The 19121-nt window shown below is 40.5% G+C and overlaps 1 protein-coding gene across 12 annotated transcripts in view; it reads right to left on the minus strand.

Moving 5' to 3' along the window:
• The window catches only part of SPART (spartin), a 67249-nt gene that overhangs the window by 3855 nt on the left and 44273 nt on the right, over nt 1–19121 (minus strand). For all 12 annotated transcript variants that reach the window (XM_055360661.2, XM_004054378.5, XM_019039836.4 and 9 more), the window contains 3 exons: nt 7391–7585; nt 5458–5616; nt 5284–5374 (listed from right to left, as the gene is read on the minus strand). In XM_055360661.2, the coding sequence (XP_055216636.2) occupies nt 5284–5374; nt 5458–5616; nt 7391–7585 (445 nt within the window). The remainder of the gene's footprint in view (nt 1–5283; nt 5375–5457; nt 5617–7390; nt 7586–19121) is intronic.

Genomic DNA, 19121 nt, shown 5'->3' on the forward strand with positions numbered 1-19121 from the left:
TTATCTCAAAAAAACGATGTATATGTGTGAAAGCAGTTTTAAAATTCTAAAATACTAAACATGTATTTTTAAATATACTATAAAATGGCTTTTCATCAGTTGTATTTATTTTTTAATATATCCTCAACTATCACTCCTGCTTTCCAATATGTCTTAGAACTAGTTTTCCTAATAGGCATCTATTCTTTTCTTCATAAGTAACTGTTTAGTCCTTTTCTTCAGATTCAAACTATACTGCTATAAACTCCTAGAAAGCATATGTCTGGGAGGAAGTTAAATTTATTTTTGATCTCTTATTTTTAAACAAATTTACTTTAATTAGAGCTCATTAAGTCGGATTTTATATACTAACACTACCAATTGAAAAATAATAAAAAATGAATGTGAAGTAGGCCTAAATAAGTCAATGAAATTCAAAACTACAATTGAACCAGATTTTTCTGAAATTTCTCCAATGTGTTCAGTTATACAAAACTGGTTTTGGGTAATATGACACCTGTCATTGAAGTTACCCCTTCATCCAGTGCAAATTTAGGAGGAATTTTAATTAAATTTCACTAAACAAACCAATAAATCAGCTACACTTAATTATAGCATAGTACCAAAAACCATAAAACAGTAAATTTTCTACAGGAAAAAAAGTCTATTATTAAGCTTATGTTCCACAAATATATATTCAAAGAAAATATTGCTGGGGAAAATAAAAATAGATCTAACTATCAAAGCTATATTATTATTCTTTAAATACTTCAAAGTGGAATAAAAGAAGCTTAAAGGTGAAACTTAAGCTTCATATGTAGAAGAATGATGAATTATTGAATAGGTACTATACCGCAATTAAGTGTAGCAGGTTTAAAGTTACTTATTGTTTTTCATTATTCCTGTATGTCTTCACATCCCCAAATATAAGACAAAAGTATTAACGTAACTGACAAAAATAAACTGAATCTTAATGAATAGTTTTTATGCATTTAGCTAAAAATTTTAAGAGTATAGTTATTTAATCCTCTGTACTGGCTTATCCACCTGAAATCAGATAAGGAAGTTTATATAATACATTTGGTTTTCTCCCAAGCATAAAATTAAAGGACATTTAAAATAACTATTTTGGAGAGCAATCGCTTATCACAGGCAATTAAGAACACAAATTTCCCTTATTATACTACCATCAGTTCGATTTGAGTAATCCACAAATGGTCATTCTATCAAATACTTTTTGATAGTAAATTTAAATACAGAAGAGTGTAAATAAACCTAAGTGTATGTAAACAAATAAGAACAAAATTAAACAAAGGTACAACAAGCTTTTCCATTTCTTCAGTTCTATCACTAAGTTATTACTGGTTCAATACTTTTAGTTTCTTCTCTTAAAAGACATTTTCTACTTTGGGCCAGATTAGCTCCAAAGGTGAGAAACAGTATTACTTAGATAAAATCTTTTATTCCCTACTGCCTCTCCCATCCTTCTAAATTTCTAATAGCAAAAACTAAATTACTGCTAAGACTGAATCATCCTCATAGTTAGAAATACAATGCTACTTAACCAAATTCTCACTTACCTGGTTTTTATTTAAATTCCATGAATCTTTGGAAGAAAGGATAAAAAGAATAGCAATAATACCATAATAGAAATAAATGAGCTGAGAATCACTGTTAAAAATATGCTATTTATCATATTAAGTGTTCATTAACGACCAGAAGTACAAAATCTATATTAAAATCCAGTATTTCCTAGTTATGTGAATCCCAAACTTTTAATAAGCTAATTGTAGTTAGGTAAGTATTTTTTTTTTCATTAGAGTAGGCCATAAAACAAACCCAACAAAGCACTTCCTATTTTCTAATATGATAATCTAAAAATAATTCACTTTTGGCCTGAAAGGCATTTCTGAATTTCTCCTGTTCTTGCTACAAATAAAGAACTATTTTTCTAATTATGACTGATCCAAAGTAACCTCAGGGTCATAAAACAATGAATGAATATTAGAGTTCAGTGCCACAGGTGACAAGAAGTGAGTTGGAAGACTTGAGTTTCATATTTCTATCAGAAGAATTTGAGATCTATTGTATGTTTTATCTCTCAACTCTTGGTAAAACTGATACTCTGGCCAGGTGTGGTGGCTCACGCCTGTAATCCCAGCACTTTGGGAGGCCGAGGTGGGCAGATCACGAAATCAGGAGATCAAGACCATCCTGGCTAACACAGTGAAACCCCGTCTGTACTGAAAATACAAAAAATTAGCCGGTCATGGTGGCGGACACCTGTAGTCCCAGCTACTAGTGAGGCTGAGGCAGGAGAATGGTGTGAACCTAGGAGGCGGAGCTTGCAGTGAGCCAAGATTGCACCACTGCACTCCAGCCTGGGTGACAGAGCGAGACTCCGTCTCAAAAAAAAAACAAAACTGACACTCCAAAATGATATGCCACATTGCTTTGATTTGATTCAAAGGTATGTATGTCCCAGAATGTAAACTAGTTCAGCCACTTTTGGGAGATATCTCAAAAAAACTTAAAATGGAATTACCATTTGATACCCAAAAGAAAATAAATTGTTCTATCAAAAAGACACATGCACTCACATGTTCACTGCACTATTCATAACAGCAAAGACATGGGATCAACCTAGGTGCCCATCAACAGTGGACAGCACAAAGAAAACATGCTAATATATACACCATGGAATACTACACAGCCCTAAAAAAATGAAATCATATCCTTTGCAGCAACATGGATGCAGCTGGAGGCCAGTATTCTAAGCGAATTAATGCAGGAACAGAAAACCACATGTTCTCACTTATAAATGGGAAATAAACACTGGATACTCATGGACATAAAGATGACAACAATAGACACTGGGGATTACTAGGCGGGGGAGGGAGGAGGGGAGTGTGAGCTAAAAGACCATCTATTGGGTACTATGCTTACTACCTGAGTGATGGGATCATTTGTACCCCAAACCTCAGCATCACACAACAAATTCTATGTAACAAGCCTGCACATGTACCCTTTAATCTATAATAATAGTTGAAATTATAAAAAAAGTAAAAATAAAGCAATTCCTATTTCCTATCTTAAAACAAACAAACAAATGTATACATGCCCCAGAGCGAGCAGATCAAACCAATTAAGGATGGAAATTAAATTAGCACTGTAGAGCACAGGTTCTGATGACAGAAACACTTGGTTTATATCCCAGCTCTACTACTCACTAGGAGAGTAATCTTTAACAAGGTATTTAACTTTACATTTCGGTTTCCTCATCTGCAAAATGGAGATAACAGTGTTGAAAATTAATTAATACATAGGAAAAGCAATGATCACAGTGCCTAATACAAAAGTATGAACTCAACTAACTGCTGTCAATAAGTGGATAATTAACATAAATAACCACGAGTTATGAATACTATCAATATTGCTCTTCTTTTTTCTTTCTAAATAAATAGTAAGATCCAAACTAATTCAAGGCTAAGAAAGCAACTCAGGTCCTTCATACTAGATTTATTTTTTAGACCTTGATTCTTCTAGTATTGTATAAAGAAAGTAGAGTCAGGTAGAAAGAATAAGGAGCTAAAAGCAGAAGACCCTGCTTTACTCTCACCTTCAATACCACTTGTATAAATTTGTTATATAGTTGCTGCTTCAGCATTTATTTTTAGGCCTGACATAAGTTGCTTGAAACCTAGTTGCATCCCACCACCTTGGGCCTAGTTAAAACTTCCCCCTTCCCCATGTGGTTGTCTGCAATACAGTATACTTGTTTCTCATCTCACTGACTCAAAACCCAACACACCCCCAAAAGCTGCTGACCACGAGAAAATCCAATGGTCAACACTAGAGTCATGTAAAACTAGAGCCATGTAAATGTTCCCCTGTTCACACTTGTTTTCTTTAAACTAGTCAATCCACAGGCCCCACTGGAAAGCCAAAGGAAGAACACCCATAGACTTTCGTGAAGGCAGTCACACAAATCACCTCTCCCTTGCTCATGCTCCCTGTTCACCCACCCTCGCCCCACCCACTGGTTGAGCACTCTGCTATCTCCAGACTTCCTGTTGGCCCTCGTGCATACCCCTCTTCTCTCAAGGGTCTGTGAGTAATAAAAAGTTTCTGTTATTTCGTGTGTTTGGTTGTGCTGCCATCTGTGTGTGTCACCTGACCAACACACCCAAACCTCGCTCTCCTCCTAGTCAGGGTCTCCTAGAGAGTAGCTATCTTACTAGGAATAAACTGGACACAGGTCAGAAAAGAGCCACAAGGGCATCTGCCATAAACAAGTTCCCTGAGAGAGGGACACCTGGTCATGGGTGTGCCAGGATAAAGAATTATCCTGTGAAAGGCACACTGAAAACATTCACGAGATTTTTTCCTCTTGAGCCACAACACAGCAGGATTAGAATTTATAGCCACTCTCCAGAGACAGACCTTAAGGCCAAATAAGAAAGCAATCATAACACTAATCAGGTGAGTTTGTGCAAATCATTCATTTCTGTTTGTCCATTTCTTAATATATGAAATTGAAGATATACCATCTACCCATTCCAATACAAATGTACAGTGGTAATCAGAGTCAAGTAAGATGTGACATAATTTTTAACAGTCTGTATACTGAGTGGGCTAATATTAACATGGGGTATAAGAGTTTAATTATAATTCAAGTTTTTTCAGGCAGATATCACCCATCAAAAACATGTAGTCAGTTAATAAGGTATACAGAAATTCCAGGCTTTTAAAAAAAAAAACCTTATTCTTCACAGTAATGATGAACAAATGTTTATAATGATTAGTAACATAAAGCAAAGTGACAAGAATTCTGTTATTATACTAGAAATACTATTCTTCTCCCTATTTAAGAAAAGCAGTGAGTGAAAAAAATTATTTTATCAGATACTTAATAAAAATATCTTTACCGTCATGGATTTTTACAAATGCTACAAGAGATTTAGTCGGCCAGGCATGGTGGCTTACGCCTGTAATCCCAGCACTTTGGGAGGCTGAGGCAGGCAGATCACCTGAGGTCGGGAGTTCGAGACCAGCCTGGCTAATGTGGTGAAACCCCATTTCTACTAAAAAAAAAAATTAGCCAGGCAAGGTGGCGTGTGCCCGCAATCCCAGCTACTCGGGAGGCTGAGACAGGAGAAATGCCTGAACCTGGGAGGCAGAGGTTGCAGTGAGCTGAGATCGCGCCATTGCACTCCAGCTTGGGCAACAAGAGAAACTCCCTCTCAGAAAAACAACAACAACAACAAAACAGAGATTTAGTCATTAAAATAAAATTCAACTTACTTGTATCTGACAGTTTGTACAGTTTCTGCTGAAACATTGTTAACGATGCATTTAGCTGCACATTCCAATCCTTGCCAGACAGTTGAAAATCCTGTAAAAATAATATTTAAAACGATGTAAATCTAGTCCAAAGCAAACGGACCTTCATAGTTAAAATTCTGGGCCCTTTGTTACCTTGAACACTACTCGCTGCTACAACCATAGCACCGTCCAGAGGAGATTTCCCATCTTTGTCTTTTTTAAGAGATTCTGGAACAAGTTTGCTTCCATGCTTCTTGACATGTGGAGCTAGTTCTTTTCCAACGCAATTTGCTACAGTGCAAACTCCATCAACTAATATGACCATAAAAAAAGAAAACTTAGGAAAAATATATTATTCCCTTGATTTTTACCACTCATCTTGCAACATTCTTAAATGAACATCTAAATTGTTTTACTATATAATGTTACAATTTCTTCTTAAGGATATGAAGCTTAGAGAGGAGGTCTCACTATGTTGCCCAGGCTGGCCTTGACTTGTACTCCTGGGCTCAAGTGATCCTCCTGCCTCTGCCTCCTGAGTAGCTGGGACTACAGGCATGAAGCATAGACTGGTTATTTTTTAAATGAAAGCTTTTGTTTGCTTTAAAGCTGTGCTTGCAGAGCCTACTGATGTTTATAACCTTGCCTCTCAGATATACATGTTCTTGCACTTCTGCTTGAGAAAACCAGCCACCTTTTCTATCTGACTGTTGCAATGCAAGATTGGTTGGTACTTTTAGCTTATTCCAGCTTAGTGTATTCATATTTTTCTATTGATAAATATCTCAGTTATCTCGGTGAAATAAGAGTAAAGTGTTTAATTCTATAAAAGTAAACAATCCAAAATCTGATTCAAAAAATACTAAATACCAAAAAAGATAATTTTACTAAATTTAATGGTAATCCATTAAGGTCCTATCTACCCACCTCAAAACACCAAATTTCAGTGCTGTGATTCTCTAAGAGCAAGGAGTTAGAAGTACATTGCTTGGGAAGGTTGGCACCAGAATCACTAAGTCAGCTTTTCTCAAACAACAGATCCCTCCCTCTTGACCCTCAACTGCTAAGCAGTAAACTGCTCTCCTTGAAAGAATGTGTCATATCCCTTAGAAGGATTCAAGGATTCACATCCAGTCATGCTGCATAATGATGTTTTGGTCATTTCAGACATTTCATGGTCCCATAAGATTATAATGGAGCTGATTAAGTCCCACTGCCTAGTAACATCACAGCCGCCATAACATCATAGTGCAATTACTTTGTTTTTAAAATAAATTTAGTGTGGCCCAAGTGTACAGTGTTAAAAAGTCTACAATAGTGTATAGTAATGTCCTAGGCCTTCACATTCACTCACCACTCACTCAGTGACTCACTCAGAGCAACTTCCAGTCCTGCAAGTGACACTTCTGGTAAGTGCTCTCTACAGTTTTTATGCCATTTTTTATCTTTTATATACTGCACTCCTGCTGCACCTTTTCTATGTTTAGATGTGTTTAAATACACAAATACTTACCGTTGTGTTACAATTTCCTATAGTATTCAGTACAGTCCCATGGTGTACAGGTTTGTACTTAGGAGCAATAGGCTATATCATATAGCCTAGGTGTGGAGTGGCAACGTTTAGGTTTGTGTGAGTACATGCTATGATGTTCACACAATGATGAAATCACCTAATGACACATTTCTTAGAACTTACCTCCTGCGTTAAACAATACATGACTTTACATTCAGAACTCTTTTTCAAAGATACACACATTCTCCTCTCCAATACATCAAAACAACCCTTTAACCAGTTTCTCAAACTTTAATGTGCAAATAAGAATCACCTAGGGATCTTGTGAAAATGCAGATTCTGAATCAGTAGGTGTGTCTGTCCCTAAAATTCTGCATTTCTAAGGATTCCAGATAGGACGATGTGATGTTGCTGGTCCGCAGGTCTCACTATGAATAACAAAGAGAAACTGCTTTGTCCTAATTCTTTATTCTTGAGATTAAACCATCTAAATGAACATGCAGATTAACCCTGGATTAAGACATTATTTTAAATGTAACTTTAAAGAAGTAAAGTTATCTAGAATTACTTTACCCAGGAACTGACTGACTTTTGCTGCTCCTCCTGTAGCTTGCTTCGCTATATAAAGTCCCTTGGTGACAGCTGGACTAACTTCCACGGGTTTTTCTTCTGGTTGAATCCGCTCTCGGAGTTTAGAAGCACCTTTCTGGATTGCTTTACCAGTAAACTCAGCACCTTTGACTAAACCCCAACTCACCCAGGAAGCACCTTTTTAAAAGAAAATTTAAAATTGCACAATATTAGGGCTGATTATGCTTTTGAACACTTTAGTAAATAACATCAACCAGAAAAAAATAAAAGGAGTTTGATATTCAGATGCTAAATGTGCCATGTCATAAACTTTCAAGCTAACTTTATACCTGCAGTTTTCTTCCTGAATACTTAGTGACACAGTTCTGCGTTACTCTATGCTGCCACTACCTAGTACCTAGGAGGCCTGAGATTTAGTGGCAGCTGATAATTTCTGAAGATGACCACAAACAGTATCTCTATATGTTACTTACCACAGTATATTACTGTTAGGTATTAATTTTTAGTTTTGGTGCCATTAAGATAGAATTTGGCCAAAGAACCCAGATATTCTTGTTATTTTTGCCTTAGGCCAGGCACCACTTTTCCCCATGAAATCTTGAGGGAGAAAGACAGAAACATCACAAAATGGAAACCAAAGAAACTGCCTCTCAAACACCAAGGCAGAACTCTTACTTTCTTTAGGCTAAAAGCTTTAGTCAGGGGGTCCTGTTCCTTCCTGAATCCTAAACCCAAACTCTTGGATCTCAGCACCGTTTAGCTTGCTACACATACCTGAATGACAAAAACATGAGAACACTCAAATGCATGAGAAGAGAAAATCTAAAAGAAGAAGAGTGAGGCCCAGATAATTTGGCCATTTCTCATGACAGTGGGCCCTAGCCCTTTGCTTTGCTTATGTTCTCGCAGCTTGAATGACAGAAGTGCTCACCAGAGGAACAGAGGGATGGAAGGGCCTTCTCTAGTGAGGACAAAAGGTCCTCAGCCAGTGGAAATGTGGGGAAAGGAGTGGGAGAGGGATGGGAAAAGAAAAAACATGTAAGAACAGTGTCCCCTAAGATGGAAAAAGTATTACCCTACTCTGCAGAGACTTTCAATTTAAAATATTTCTTTTTTGGCTAACACTTAACAATGAGCTTTTAAAGCTGAACATATGAAATACTTAATTATGTTCTCTCAAGGTCTGTGGCATGGTTTTACATGATTACGCCAGCCCAGGAATAAGCATCCAGCAATCATGTGAAAACCACAGCAGTTTATTTTAAAATGTTAACAATGAAAAGTGACATGTAATAAATAATTAGAAATTTTATGTTTCTCTTCCTGTTTTAGTCAACATCTCTACCTCCAGCTCCAATCCTACCCCCACTGTCCTACCTGACAATCAACTTCTGGGGAAGTGCAGGATTCAAACCCAAGCAAACAGGCTTCCATAAACAACAAAGGCTTGAAGATGCCCATTTAAAAAAATTATCTTTTTAGATTAACTTATAGGTTGAAAAGTTTTAAGAAGAAACCAGCTGAACATGAAGACTGAGAAATCATAAAATAAATGACAGTGAAACAAAGGAGACTATAATCCTATAATGAAATTATAAAAAATAATAGGGATGAAGTCAAATGATGACTGAGAAAAATAAATGGAAATGAGACAAAAAGTCACAGCACTAATAAAGAGAAATACTAGATGCAAATAATCACATATCACCATGGAAGTACACAGTATACATAAATATGTGAAAACTGTAAACACTGCAACAGAAGATAAGGAAATGCAATATTTCATCGGTAGCTATGTAGATATTTTAAATGGCATGTACAATGCCAGATATAGATTGATTCTGTTCATGTTTGCCTCCTATGCACTGTATTAATGCTGCCATATGGCAGACCATGAACGTATGCTGAATAAATGAGACATTGGCAGATATTAAAATTCCCTAACTGAAACCTAACTACTACAGCTTGTGGGACACTGTCCACTTTTACTGAACTAAAGAAAGCTACCATTTACAGTTGTTATTAAAAAGAGAAGTCACTGACCAGGTGCAGTGGCTCACGCCTGTAATCACAGTGTCAGGCCTCTGAGCCCAAGCCAAGCCATCGCATCCCCTGTGACTTGCACATATACACCCAGATGGCCTGAAGTAACTGAAGAATCACAAAAGAAGTGAATATGCCCTGCCCCACCTTAACTGATGACATTCCACCACAAAAGAAGTGTAAATGGCCAGTCCTTGCCTTAAGTGATGACATTACCTTGTGAAAGTCCTTTTCCTAGCTCATCCTAGCTCAAAAAGCACCCTCACTGAGCACCTTGTGACCCCCACTCCTGCCCACCAGAGAACAAACCCCCTTTGACTGTAATTTTCCTTTACCTACCCAAATCCTATAAAACGGCCCCACTCTTGTCTCCCTTCGCTGACTCTCTTTTCAGACTCAGCCCGCCTGTACCCAGGTGAAATAAACGGCCATGTTGCTCACACAAAGCCCGTTTGGTGGTCTCTTCACACAGACGCGCATGAAATTTGGAGCTGTGACTCGGATCAGGGGACCTCCCTTAGGAGATCAATCCCCTGTCCTGTTCTTTGCTCTGTGAGAAAGATCCACCTACAACCTCAGGTCCTCAGACCGACCAGCCCAAGAAACATCTCACCAATTTCAAATCCGGTAAGCGGCCTCTTTTTACTCTCTTCTCCAACCTCCCTCACTATCCCTCGACCTCTTTCTCCTTTCAATCTTGGTGCCACACTTCAATCTCTCCCTTCTCTTAATTTCAATTCCTTTCATTTTCTGGGAGAGACAAAGGAGACACGTTTTATCCGTGGACCCAAAACTCCGGCGCCAGTCACGGACTGGGAAGGCAGCCTTCCCTTGACGTTTAATCATTGCAGGGATGCCTCTCTGATTATTCACCCACGTTTCAAAGGTGTCAGACTACGCAGGGACACCTGTCTTGGTCCTTCACCCTTAGCAGCAAGTCCCGCTTTTCTGGGGAAGGGACAAGTACCCCAACCCCTTCTCTCCTTGTCTCTACCCCTTCTCTGCTTTTCTGGGGGAGGGGCAAGTACCCCTCAACCCCTTCTCCTTCACTCTTAGTGGCAAGTCCTGCTTTTCTAGAGGAGGGGCAAGTACCCCAACCTCGTATCTCTGCGCCCCAATCCCTTATTTCCATGCCCCAACCTCTTATATCTCTGCGCCCCAATCCCTTATTTCTGTGCCCCGACATATCTCTGCGCCCCAATCCCTTATTTCCTTGCCCCGACCCCTTATTTCTGTGCCCCTACCCCTTATTTCCGTGCCCCGACCCCTTATTTCTGCACCCCATCCCTTATTTCCATGCCCCGACCTCTTATCTCTGTGCCCCAACCCCTTTTCTGGAAGGTAAGAACCCCCGAACCCCTTCCCTCCATTTCTCTGCTCTTTTCTCTAGGCTTGCTTCCTTCACTATAGGCAACCTTCCACCCTCCATTCCTCCTTCTACTCCCTTGGCCTGTGTTCTCAAAAACTTAAAACCTCTTCAACTCACACCTGACCTAAAACCTAAATGCCGTATTTTCTTCTGCAATGCCACTTGACCCCAATACAAACTCTACAGTAGTTCCAAATAGCCAGAAAATGGCACTTTGAATTTTTCCATCCTACAAGATCTAAATAATTCTTGTTGTAAAATAGGCAAATGGTCTGAGGTGCCTGATGTCCAGGCATTCTTTTACACATCAGTCCCTTCCTAGTCTGTGCCCAGTGCAACTCGTCCCAAATCTTCCTTCTTTCCCTCCCGCCTGTCCCCTCAGTCCCAACACCAAGCGTCGCTGAGTCTTTCTAATCTTCCTTTTCTACAGACCCATCTGACCTCTCCCCTCCTCCCCAGGCTACTCCTTGCCAGGCCGAGCTAGGTCCCAATTCTTCCTCAGCCTCTGCTCCTCCACCCTATAATCTTTTTATCACCTCCCCTCCTCACACCTGGTCTGGCTTACAGTTTAGTTCTGTGACTAGCCCTCCCCCTCCTGCCCAGCAATTTACTCTTAAAAAGGTGGCTGGAGCTAAAGGCATAGTCAAGGTTAATGCTCCTTTTTCTTTATCCCAAATCAGATAGCGTTTAGGCTCTTTTTCATCAAATATAAAATTCCAGCCCAGTTCATGACTTGTTTGGCAGCAACCCTGAGACACTTTACAGCCCTAGACCCTAAAAGGTCAAAAGGCCGTCTTATTCTCAAAATACATTTTATTACCCAATCTGCTCCCGACATTAAATAAAACTCCAAAAATTAAATTCCGGTCCTCAAACCCCACAACAGGATTTAATTAACCTCGCCTTCAAGGTGTACCATAATAGAAAAAAGTTGCAATTCCTTGCATCCACTGTGAGACAAACCCCAGCCACATCTCCAGCACACAAGAACTTCCAAACGCCTGAACTGCAGCAGCCAGGCGTTCCTCCAGAACCTCCTCCCCCAGGAGCTTGCTACACGTGCCGGAAATCTGGCCACTGGGCCAAGGAATGCCCGCAGCCTGGGATTCCTCCTAAGCCCCATCCCATCTGTGTGGGACCCCACTGAAAATCGGACTGTTCAACTCACCTGGCAGCCACTCCCAGAGCCCCTGGAACTCTGGCCCAAGGCTCTCTGACTCCTTCCCAGATCTTCTCGGCTTAGCGGCTGAAGACTGACACTGCCCGATCGCCTCGGAAGCCCCCTAGACCATCACGGATGCCGAGCTTCAGGTAACTCTCACAGTGGAAGGTAAGCCCGTCCCCTTCTTAATCAATACGGAGACTACCCACTCCACATTACCTTCTTTTCAAGGGCCTGTTTCCCTTGCCTCCATAACTGTTGTGGGTATTGACGGCCAGGCTTCTAAACCTCTTAAAACTCCCCAACTCTGGTGCCAACTTAGACAATACTCTTTTAAGCACTCCTTTTTAGTTATCCCCACCTGCCCAGTTCCCTTATTAGGCTGAGACACTAACTAAATTATCTGCTTCCCTGACTATTCCTGGACTACAGCTGTATCTCATTGCCGCCCTTCTTCCCAATCCAAAGCCTCCTTTGCGTCCTCCTCTTGTATCCCCCCACCTTAACCCACAAGTATAAGATACCTCTACTCCCTCCTTGGCAACCGATCATGCACCCCTTACCATCTCATTAAAACCTAATCACCCTTACCCCACTCAACGACAATATCCCATCCCGCAGCATGCTTTAAAAAGATTAAAGCCTGTTATCACTCACCTGCTACAGCATGGCCTTTTAAAGCCTATAAACTCTCCTTACAATTCCCCCATTTTACCAGTCCTGAAACCAGACAAGCCTTACAAGTTAGTTCAGGATCTGCATCTTATCAACCAAATTGTTTTGCCTATCCACCCCGTGGTGCCAAACCCATATACTCTCCTATCCTCAATACCTGCCTCTACAACCCATTATTCTGTTCTAGATCTCAAACATGCTTTCTTTACTATCCCTTTGCACCCTTCATCCCAGCCTCTCTTCGCTTTCACTTGGACTGACCCTGACACCCATCAAGCTCAGCAAATTACCTAGGCTGTACTGCCGCAAAGCTTCACAGACAGCCCCCATTACTTCAATCAAGCCTAAATTTCTTCCTCATCTGTTACCTATCTCGGCATAATTCTCATAAAAACACACGTGCTCTCCCTGCCAATCTGTCTGACTGATCTCTCAAACCCAAGCACCTTCTACAAAACAACAACTCCTTTCCTTCCTAGGCACAGTTAGTGCGGTCAGAATTCTTACACAAGAGCCAGGACCACACCCTGTAGCCCTTCTGTCCAGACAACTTGACCTTACTGTTTTAGCCTAGCCCTCATGTCTGCGTGCAGCAGCTGCTGCTGCTTTAATACTTTTAGAGGCCCTCAAAATCACAAACTATGCTCAACTCACTCTCTACAGTTCTCATAACTTCCAAAATCCATTTTCTTCCTCATACCTGACGCATATACTTTCTGCTTCCCGGTGCCTTCAGCTATACTCACTCTTTGTTGAGTCTCCCACAGTTACCGTTGTTCCTGGCCCAGACTCCAATCCGGCCCCTCGCATTATTCTGGATACCACACCTGACCCCCATGACTGTATCTCTCTGATCCACCTGACACTCACCCCATTTCCCCAAATTTCCTTCTTTCCTGTTCCTCACCCTGATCATGCTTGATTTATTGATGGCAGTTCCACCAGGCCTAATCGCCACACAAAGGCAGGCTATGCTATACTACAAGCCACTAGCCTGCCTCTTAGAACCTCTCATTTCCTTTCCATCGTGGAAATCTATCCTCAAGGAAATAAATTCTCAGTGTTCCATCTGCTATTCTACTACTCCTCAGAGATTATTCAAGCCCCCTCCCTTCCCTACACATCAAGCTCGAGGATTTGCTCCCACCCAGGACTGGCAAATTAGCTTTACTCAACATGCCCCAAGTCAGATAACTAAAATACCTCTTAGTCTAGGTAGACAATTTCACTGGATAGGTAGAGTCCTTTCCTACAGGGTCTGAGAAAGCCACTGCAGTCATTTCTTCCCTTCTGTCAGACATAATTCCTCAGTTTAGCCTTCCCACCTCAATACAGTCTGACAACAGACAAGCCTTTATTAGTCAAATCAGCCAGCAGTTTTTCAGGCTCTTAGTATTCAGTGAAACCTTTATATCCCTTACGGTCCTCCATCTTCAAGAAAAGTAGAATAGACTAAAGGTCTTTTAAAAACACACCTCACCAAGCTCAGCCACCAACTTAAAAAGGACTGGACAATACTTTTACCAGTTTCCTTTCTCAGAATTCAGGCCTGTCCTCGGAATGCTACAGGGTACAGCCCATTTAAGCTCCTGTACAGACGCTCCTTATTAGGCCCCAGTCTCATTCGAGACACCAGACCAACTTAGACTGTGCCCCAAAAAACCTGTCATCCCTACTATCTTCTGTCTAGTCATACTCCTATTCACCGTTCTCAACTACTCATACATGCCCTGCTCTTGTTTACACTGCCGGTTTACACTGTTTTTCCAAGCCATCACAGCTGATATCTCCTGGTGCTGTCCCCAAACTGCCACTCTTAACTCTTGAAGTAAATAAATAATCTTTGCTGGCAGGACTATGTTGAATCTCCTCAGGCACTCTCTAATCAGATATCCTGAGTCGTCCCAATTCTTAGATCTTTTATACCTGTTTTTCTCCTTCTGTTATTCCATTTAGTTTCTCAATTCATCCAAAACCGTATCTAGGCCATCACCAATTATTCTACACGACAAATGTTTCTTCTAACAACCCCACAATATCACTCCTTACCACAAGACCTCCCTTCAGCTTAATCTCTCCCACTCTAGGTTCCCACGCCGCCCCTAATCCCGCTTGAAGCAGCCCTGAGAAACATCGCCCATTCTCTCTCCATACCACCCCCCAAAAATTTTCACCGCCCCAACACTTCAACACTATTTTGTTTTATTTTTATTAATATAAGAAGTCAGGAATGTCAGGCCTCTGAGCCCAAGCCAAGCCATCACATCCCCTGTGACTTGCACATATACGCCCAGATGGCCTGAAGTAACTGAAGAATCACAAAAGAAGTGAATATGCCTTGCCCCACCTTAACTGATGACATTCCACCACAAAAGAAGTGTAAATGGCTGGTCCTTGCCTTAAGTGATGACATTACCTTGTGAAAGTCCTTTTCCTAGCTCATCCTGGCTCAAAAAGCACCCCCACTGAGCACCTTGTGACCCCCACTCCTGCCCGCCCGAGAACAAACCCCCTTTGACTGTAATTTTCCTTTACCTACCCAAATCCTATAAAATGGCCCCACCCTTATCTCCCTTTGCTGATTCTCTTTTTGGACTCAGCCCACCTGCACCCAGGTGAAATAAACAGCCATGTTGCTCACACAAAGCCCGTTTGGTGGTCTCTTCACACGGACGCGCATGAAACTCAGCACTTTGGAAGGCCAAGTTGGGTGGATCACCTGAGGTCAGGAGCTCGAGATCAGCCTGGCCAATATGGTGAAACCTTGCCTTTACTAAAAATACAAAAATTAGCTGGGTGTGGTGGTGTGCACCTGTAGTCCCAGCTACTCAGGAAGCTGAGGCAGGAGAGTCACTTAAACCCTGAAGGCAGAGTTTGCAGTGAGCCGAGATAGCGTCACCGCACTCCGACTTGGGTAACAGAGCGAGACTCTGTCTCAAAAAACAAAACAAAACAAAACAAAACACAAAAACACAGAAGTCCCAAATCACAGCTTTCTCTCCTGGTAAAAAGCTAGCTGAACCCTAAGATTATATAGAACCCAACTTTTCTGGTAAGTTTTAATAATTTTTATCATGAGAAATATGAGTTTAAAACACTGATCACTGATCTTTTTATTTTCAGCTTTTGATATTCTTTATTTCTGGCTAAGAGGGGGAAAATTGGCAGAAAATTGGCTAGCACATGGCTACTACTGAAATTTCCAATCATATGACATGTATCTTATGTTTGACGTAGTCCTCTAAAAACCTAGAAATGATTTGTCTTAGCACTTAACCACCCTATACCCATCAAAGTATAAATTGAATATATGATTGCTCTTTGATGTTTTGTTCATTCTATATAATTTATGCCAGAATAAAGGTCTTTGTGGATCTGACAGCTGGAAGACTGTACTAGGCCAATGGAGTCCCAGAAATAATCTACTGAAGAACAGGAGGACTTGTTTGTCTATTCTTTAACAGACTGAATTAACCAAAATGGAAAAGTTTTTGCTAGGGCCTAGAAGCACAAAATGGTAGCAAAAAATGCATAATCTTGGAGAAACCTTATGGAGGCATCATAGTTGCCTCCGTTCTGCTCACTCTCAACCCTAGGATGATATGTTGGAATAGGTAGGCAGAAAGTGATCATTCCGTCTCACTCCATGTCAACTGTTTGCCTAGCATTCCAGAGTCCATCTGTAAATTAAATTGAGAAAGACTAGGGAGTTGAGAGGGGACATTCAAATACCCTTGATGATGTTTTGCTATCTCACAACCACTAAAGTGTTTCAGAATGGTTGAAGGTAGATTGCTCCAAAGGTGGGCTCCATCAGTTTATTGTCAGCAACCCTCTACCTCCTCCCAAATTAGCTTACTAGGCTCTACTCCATTGATACTGCATAGCCGCTGCCTTCTTAAAGTGTTAAGTCTAGGTTTCTCAAGCCTATACAGGTAAACTTTCAGCATGGTTGTTTTACTTTTTTTACCTTTTACATTAGGAAAACCTCAGACTAGCTTTTAGTGATCTTTACTTATTCTTTGACAGTGGACAGGCACCAATTATGGGCTAAGATGAATGAGCTCAATTTATATCCCTGGTTACTCATTTTGTACATAGACTGAGTTAGTCAGGTAACAATAGTCTCTTGATAGATCAGATAATTTTCCCTGGAGTAAATCTTTATTAATTTTCTGCCCCCCTTTGTTTTACTTGTACCATAAACATTTGACGAACTATTCGTTCTACCTATTAAAAAGCTCATAAAGAGACATATACTCTGATAGGCAGTTAAATAGTTTACAGTTACCAACTATGAGGACATTACTAGAACCCCAGCCCTGAAGGTATAGAATAAAAAGGAAAAGAGGTATTGGCATGAAGAAACTGAGGTCTTAAGTAATAAAGAAGGCCTCTGAGTGTTACCAGAACACAGTTTTTGCTTGTTTTAAAATTATGCACTGCTGAAAGTTATTTTGAAATCTCCAAAGAGACCTCTTCCCAGGATTTACTGCCTGTACTGCTTCTGGTAGCACCATGGTGTGGTATCTATAGTACCTAGGAGGCCTGAGATTTAGTGGCAGCTGATGAAAAAATTTCTGAAGATGACCACAAACAGTGCCTGCTATTCTGAATGTTAATCTTTCCACAAGATCTTGACATTCTTCCCAGAGGGAAGTGGGGTCTATGTCACATTCCTTGCATCTGGGCTGGCTTGTTGTTTGCTTTTAACCAAATGATGTTGGAAATTTCCAAGAGTATGTCAGAAATGGTAATGCAGCTTCTGTCTGTTTGCTGGATGATTCACATTTGAAGCCCCAAGTCACTATGTAGAAGCCAGACTAGCCTAAGGCCACCATGCTGGGTGGAAGTCCAGCCACAAGAGGCCATGTGTAGGCACTCTATTTGGCAGTCCTAGACTTTGACCTCTCCCAGCCTAGATGCCAGAGGTGTTAGTAATGATTCCAGTCTTCAGCTTATTGTCAAGTCACTAGCTAGTCTTTGAGTCTTCCCAGATGAAGCCCTTAGATACCATGAAAGAGATATAAGCCACTCCTGCTGTGACCTTTCCAAATACCTGGCCCACTGAATTCCACAGAAACAAATGTTTGTTGTTTTGTGCCTTTGGGTTTGGGGCAGTTTGTTACATAGCAGTAGTAAATGGAACAAACTTGTAACAGTATTTTCACTTGCGTCCATGTGAAGAGACCACCAAACAGGCTTTGTGTGAGCAACAAGGCTGTTTATTTCACCTGGGTGCAAGCGGGCTGAGACCAAAAAGAGTCAGCGAAGGGAGATAAGGGTGGGGCCGTTTTATAGGATTTGGGTAGATAAAGGAAAATTACAGTCAAAGGGGATTTGTTCTCTGGCGGGCAGGAGTGGGGGTCGCAAGGTGCTCAGTGGGGGAGCTTTTTGAGCCAGGATGAGCCAGGAAAAGGACTTTCACAAGGTAATGTCATCACTTAAGGCAAGGACCAGCCATTTTCACTTCTTTTGTGGTGGAATGTCATCAGTTAAGGCAGAGGAGGGCATATTCACTTCTTTTGTGATTCTTCAGTTACTTCAGGCCATCTGGGCATATACGTGCAAGTCACCACGGATGTGATGGCTTGGCTTGGGCTCAGAGGCCTGACAAGTATAAATTCCAAAAACTTGGGAAAATGACCTTTGAATTTAGTGTGTTGGGGTAACAAGCAAGTTTTCTGAATGATGGCCTCCTAATAATAATGCTTAGCAGCCTATAAAGTTGGGGGGTAGGGTGGTAAAAATGAAAAGGTTTTTCATTGCAGTTTCTTTGTAAATCTCTTTCAAGTCAATTTTAACTATCGCAACTACATTTTAAAATTTGGCTCTATCTTTTTTTCTTGTCTCAAGCATAGTTCTTTGGCACTAGGAAAAGTATTTTATTAGTTCCTAGCTAGCTAATTATTTTAGCTTGTTGGTTTTTTATGTTGAAGATTTCCTCTGCTTTAGACATCTTTTAAAATGGATTTTAGTGGACATGGAAACCTGAATTGACAGTCGTTTAAATGAGTCAAGACCCATTTAATGGGGTTATGAATTTGACACACTGAATGGTGATTGGCAATATTTTTTAAAAAACAAAATAAAAGGTATAAATCAGAGAGTTACTACAGCTAAAAAGCTATGTGAAATGTTAACCAATTAAAGTAGAAAGATGTGTCACTAATGATCATTCTGGCTTCAGAATAATTGATCTGAAGCCCTTTATAACCATAATTAAATGGCAGAGACTACTTCTCAAAGAGCTTGGCTATAACCCTCAGATGTTCTCATGTCTGCATTGCTGTATAGTTTATACAGTGCTGCTTTGCTTCCAAAGATGGATGAACATGTTCTCATTTTTTGGTGGGTATCTGAGTCCATTTGTGCTGCTATAACAAAATATCATAAACTAGTAGCTTATTAACAACAAAAATTTATTTCTCACAATTCTAGAGGCTGGGAAGTACAAGACTAAG

The sequence above is a fragment of the Gorilla gorilla genome, chromosome 14 (assembly GCF_029281585.2).
Source record: "Gorilla gorilla gorilla isolate KB3781 chromosome 14, NHGRI_mGorGor1-v2.1_pri, whole genome shotgun sequence".
Taxonomy (NCBI): Eukaryota; Metazoa; Chordata; class Mammalia; order Primates; family Hominidae; genus Gorilla; species Gorilla gorilla.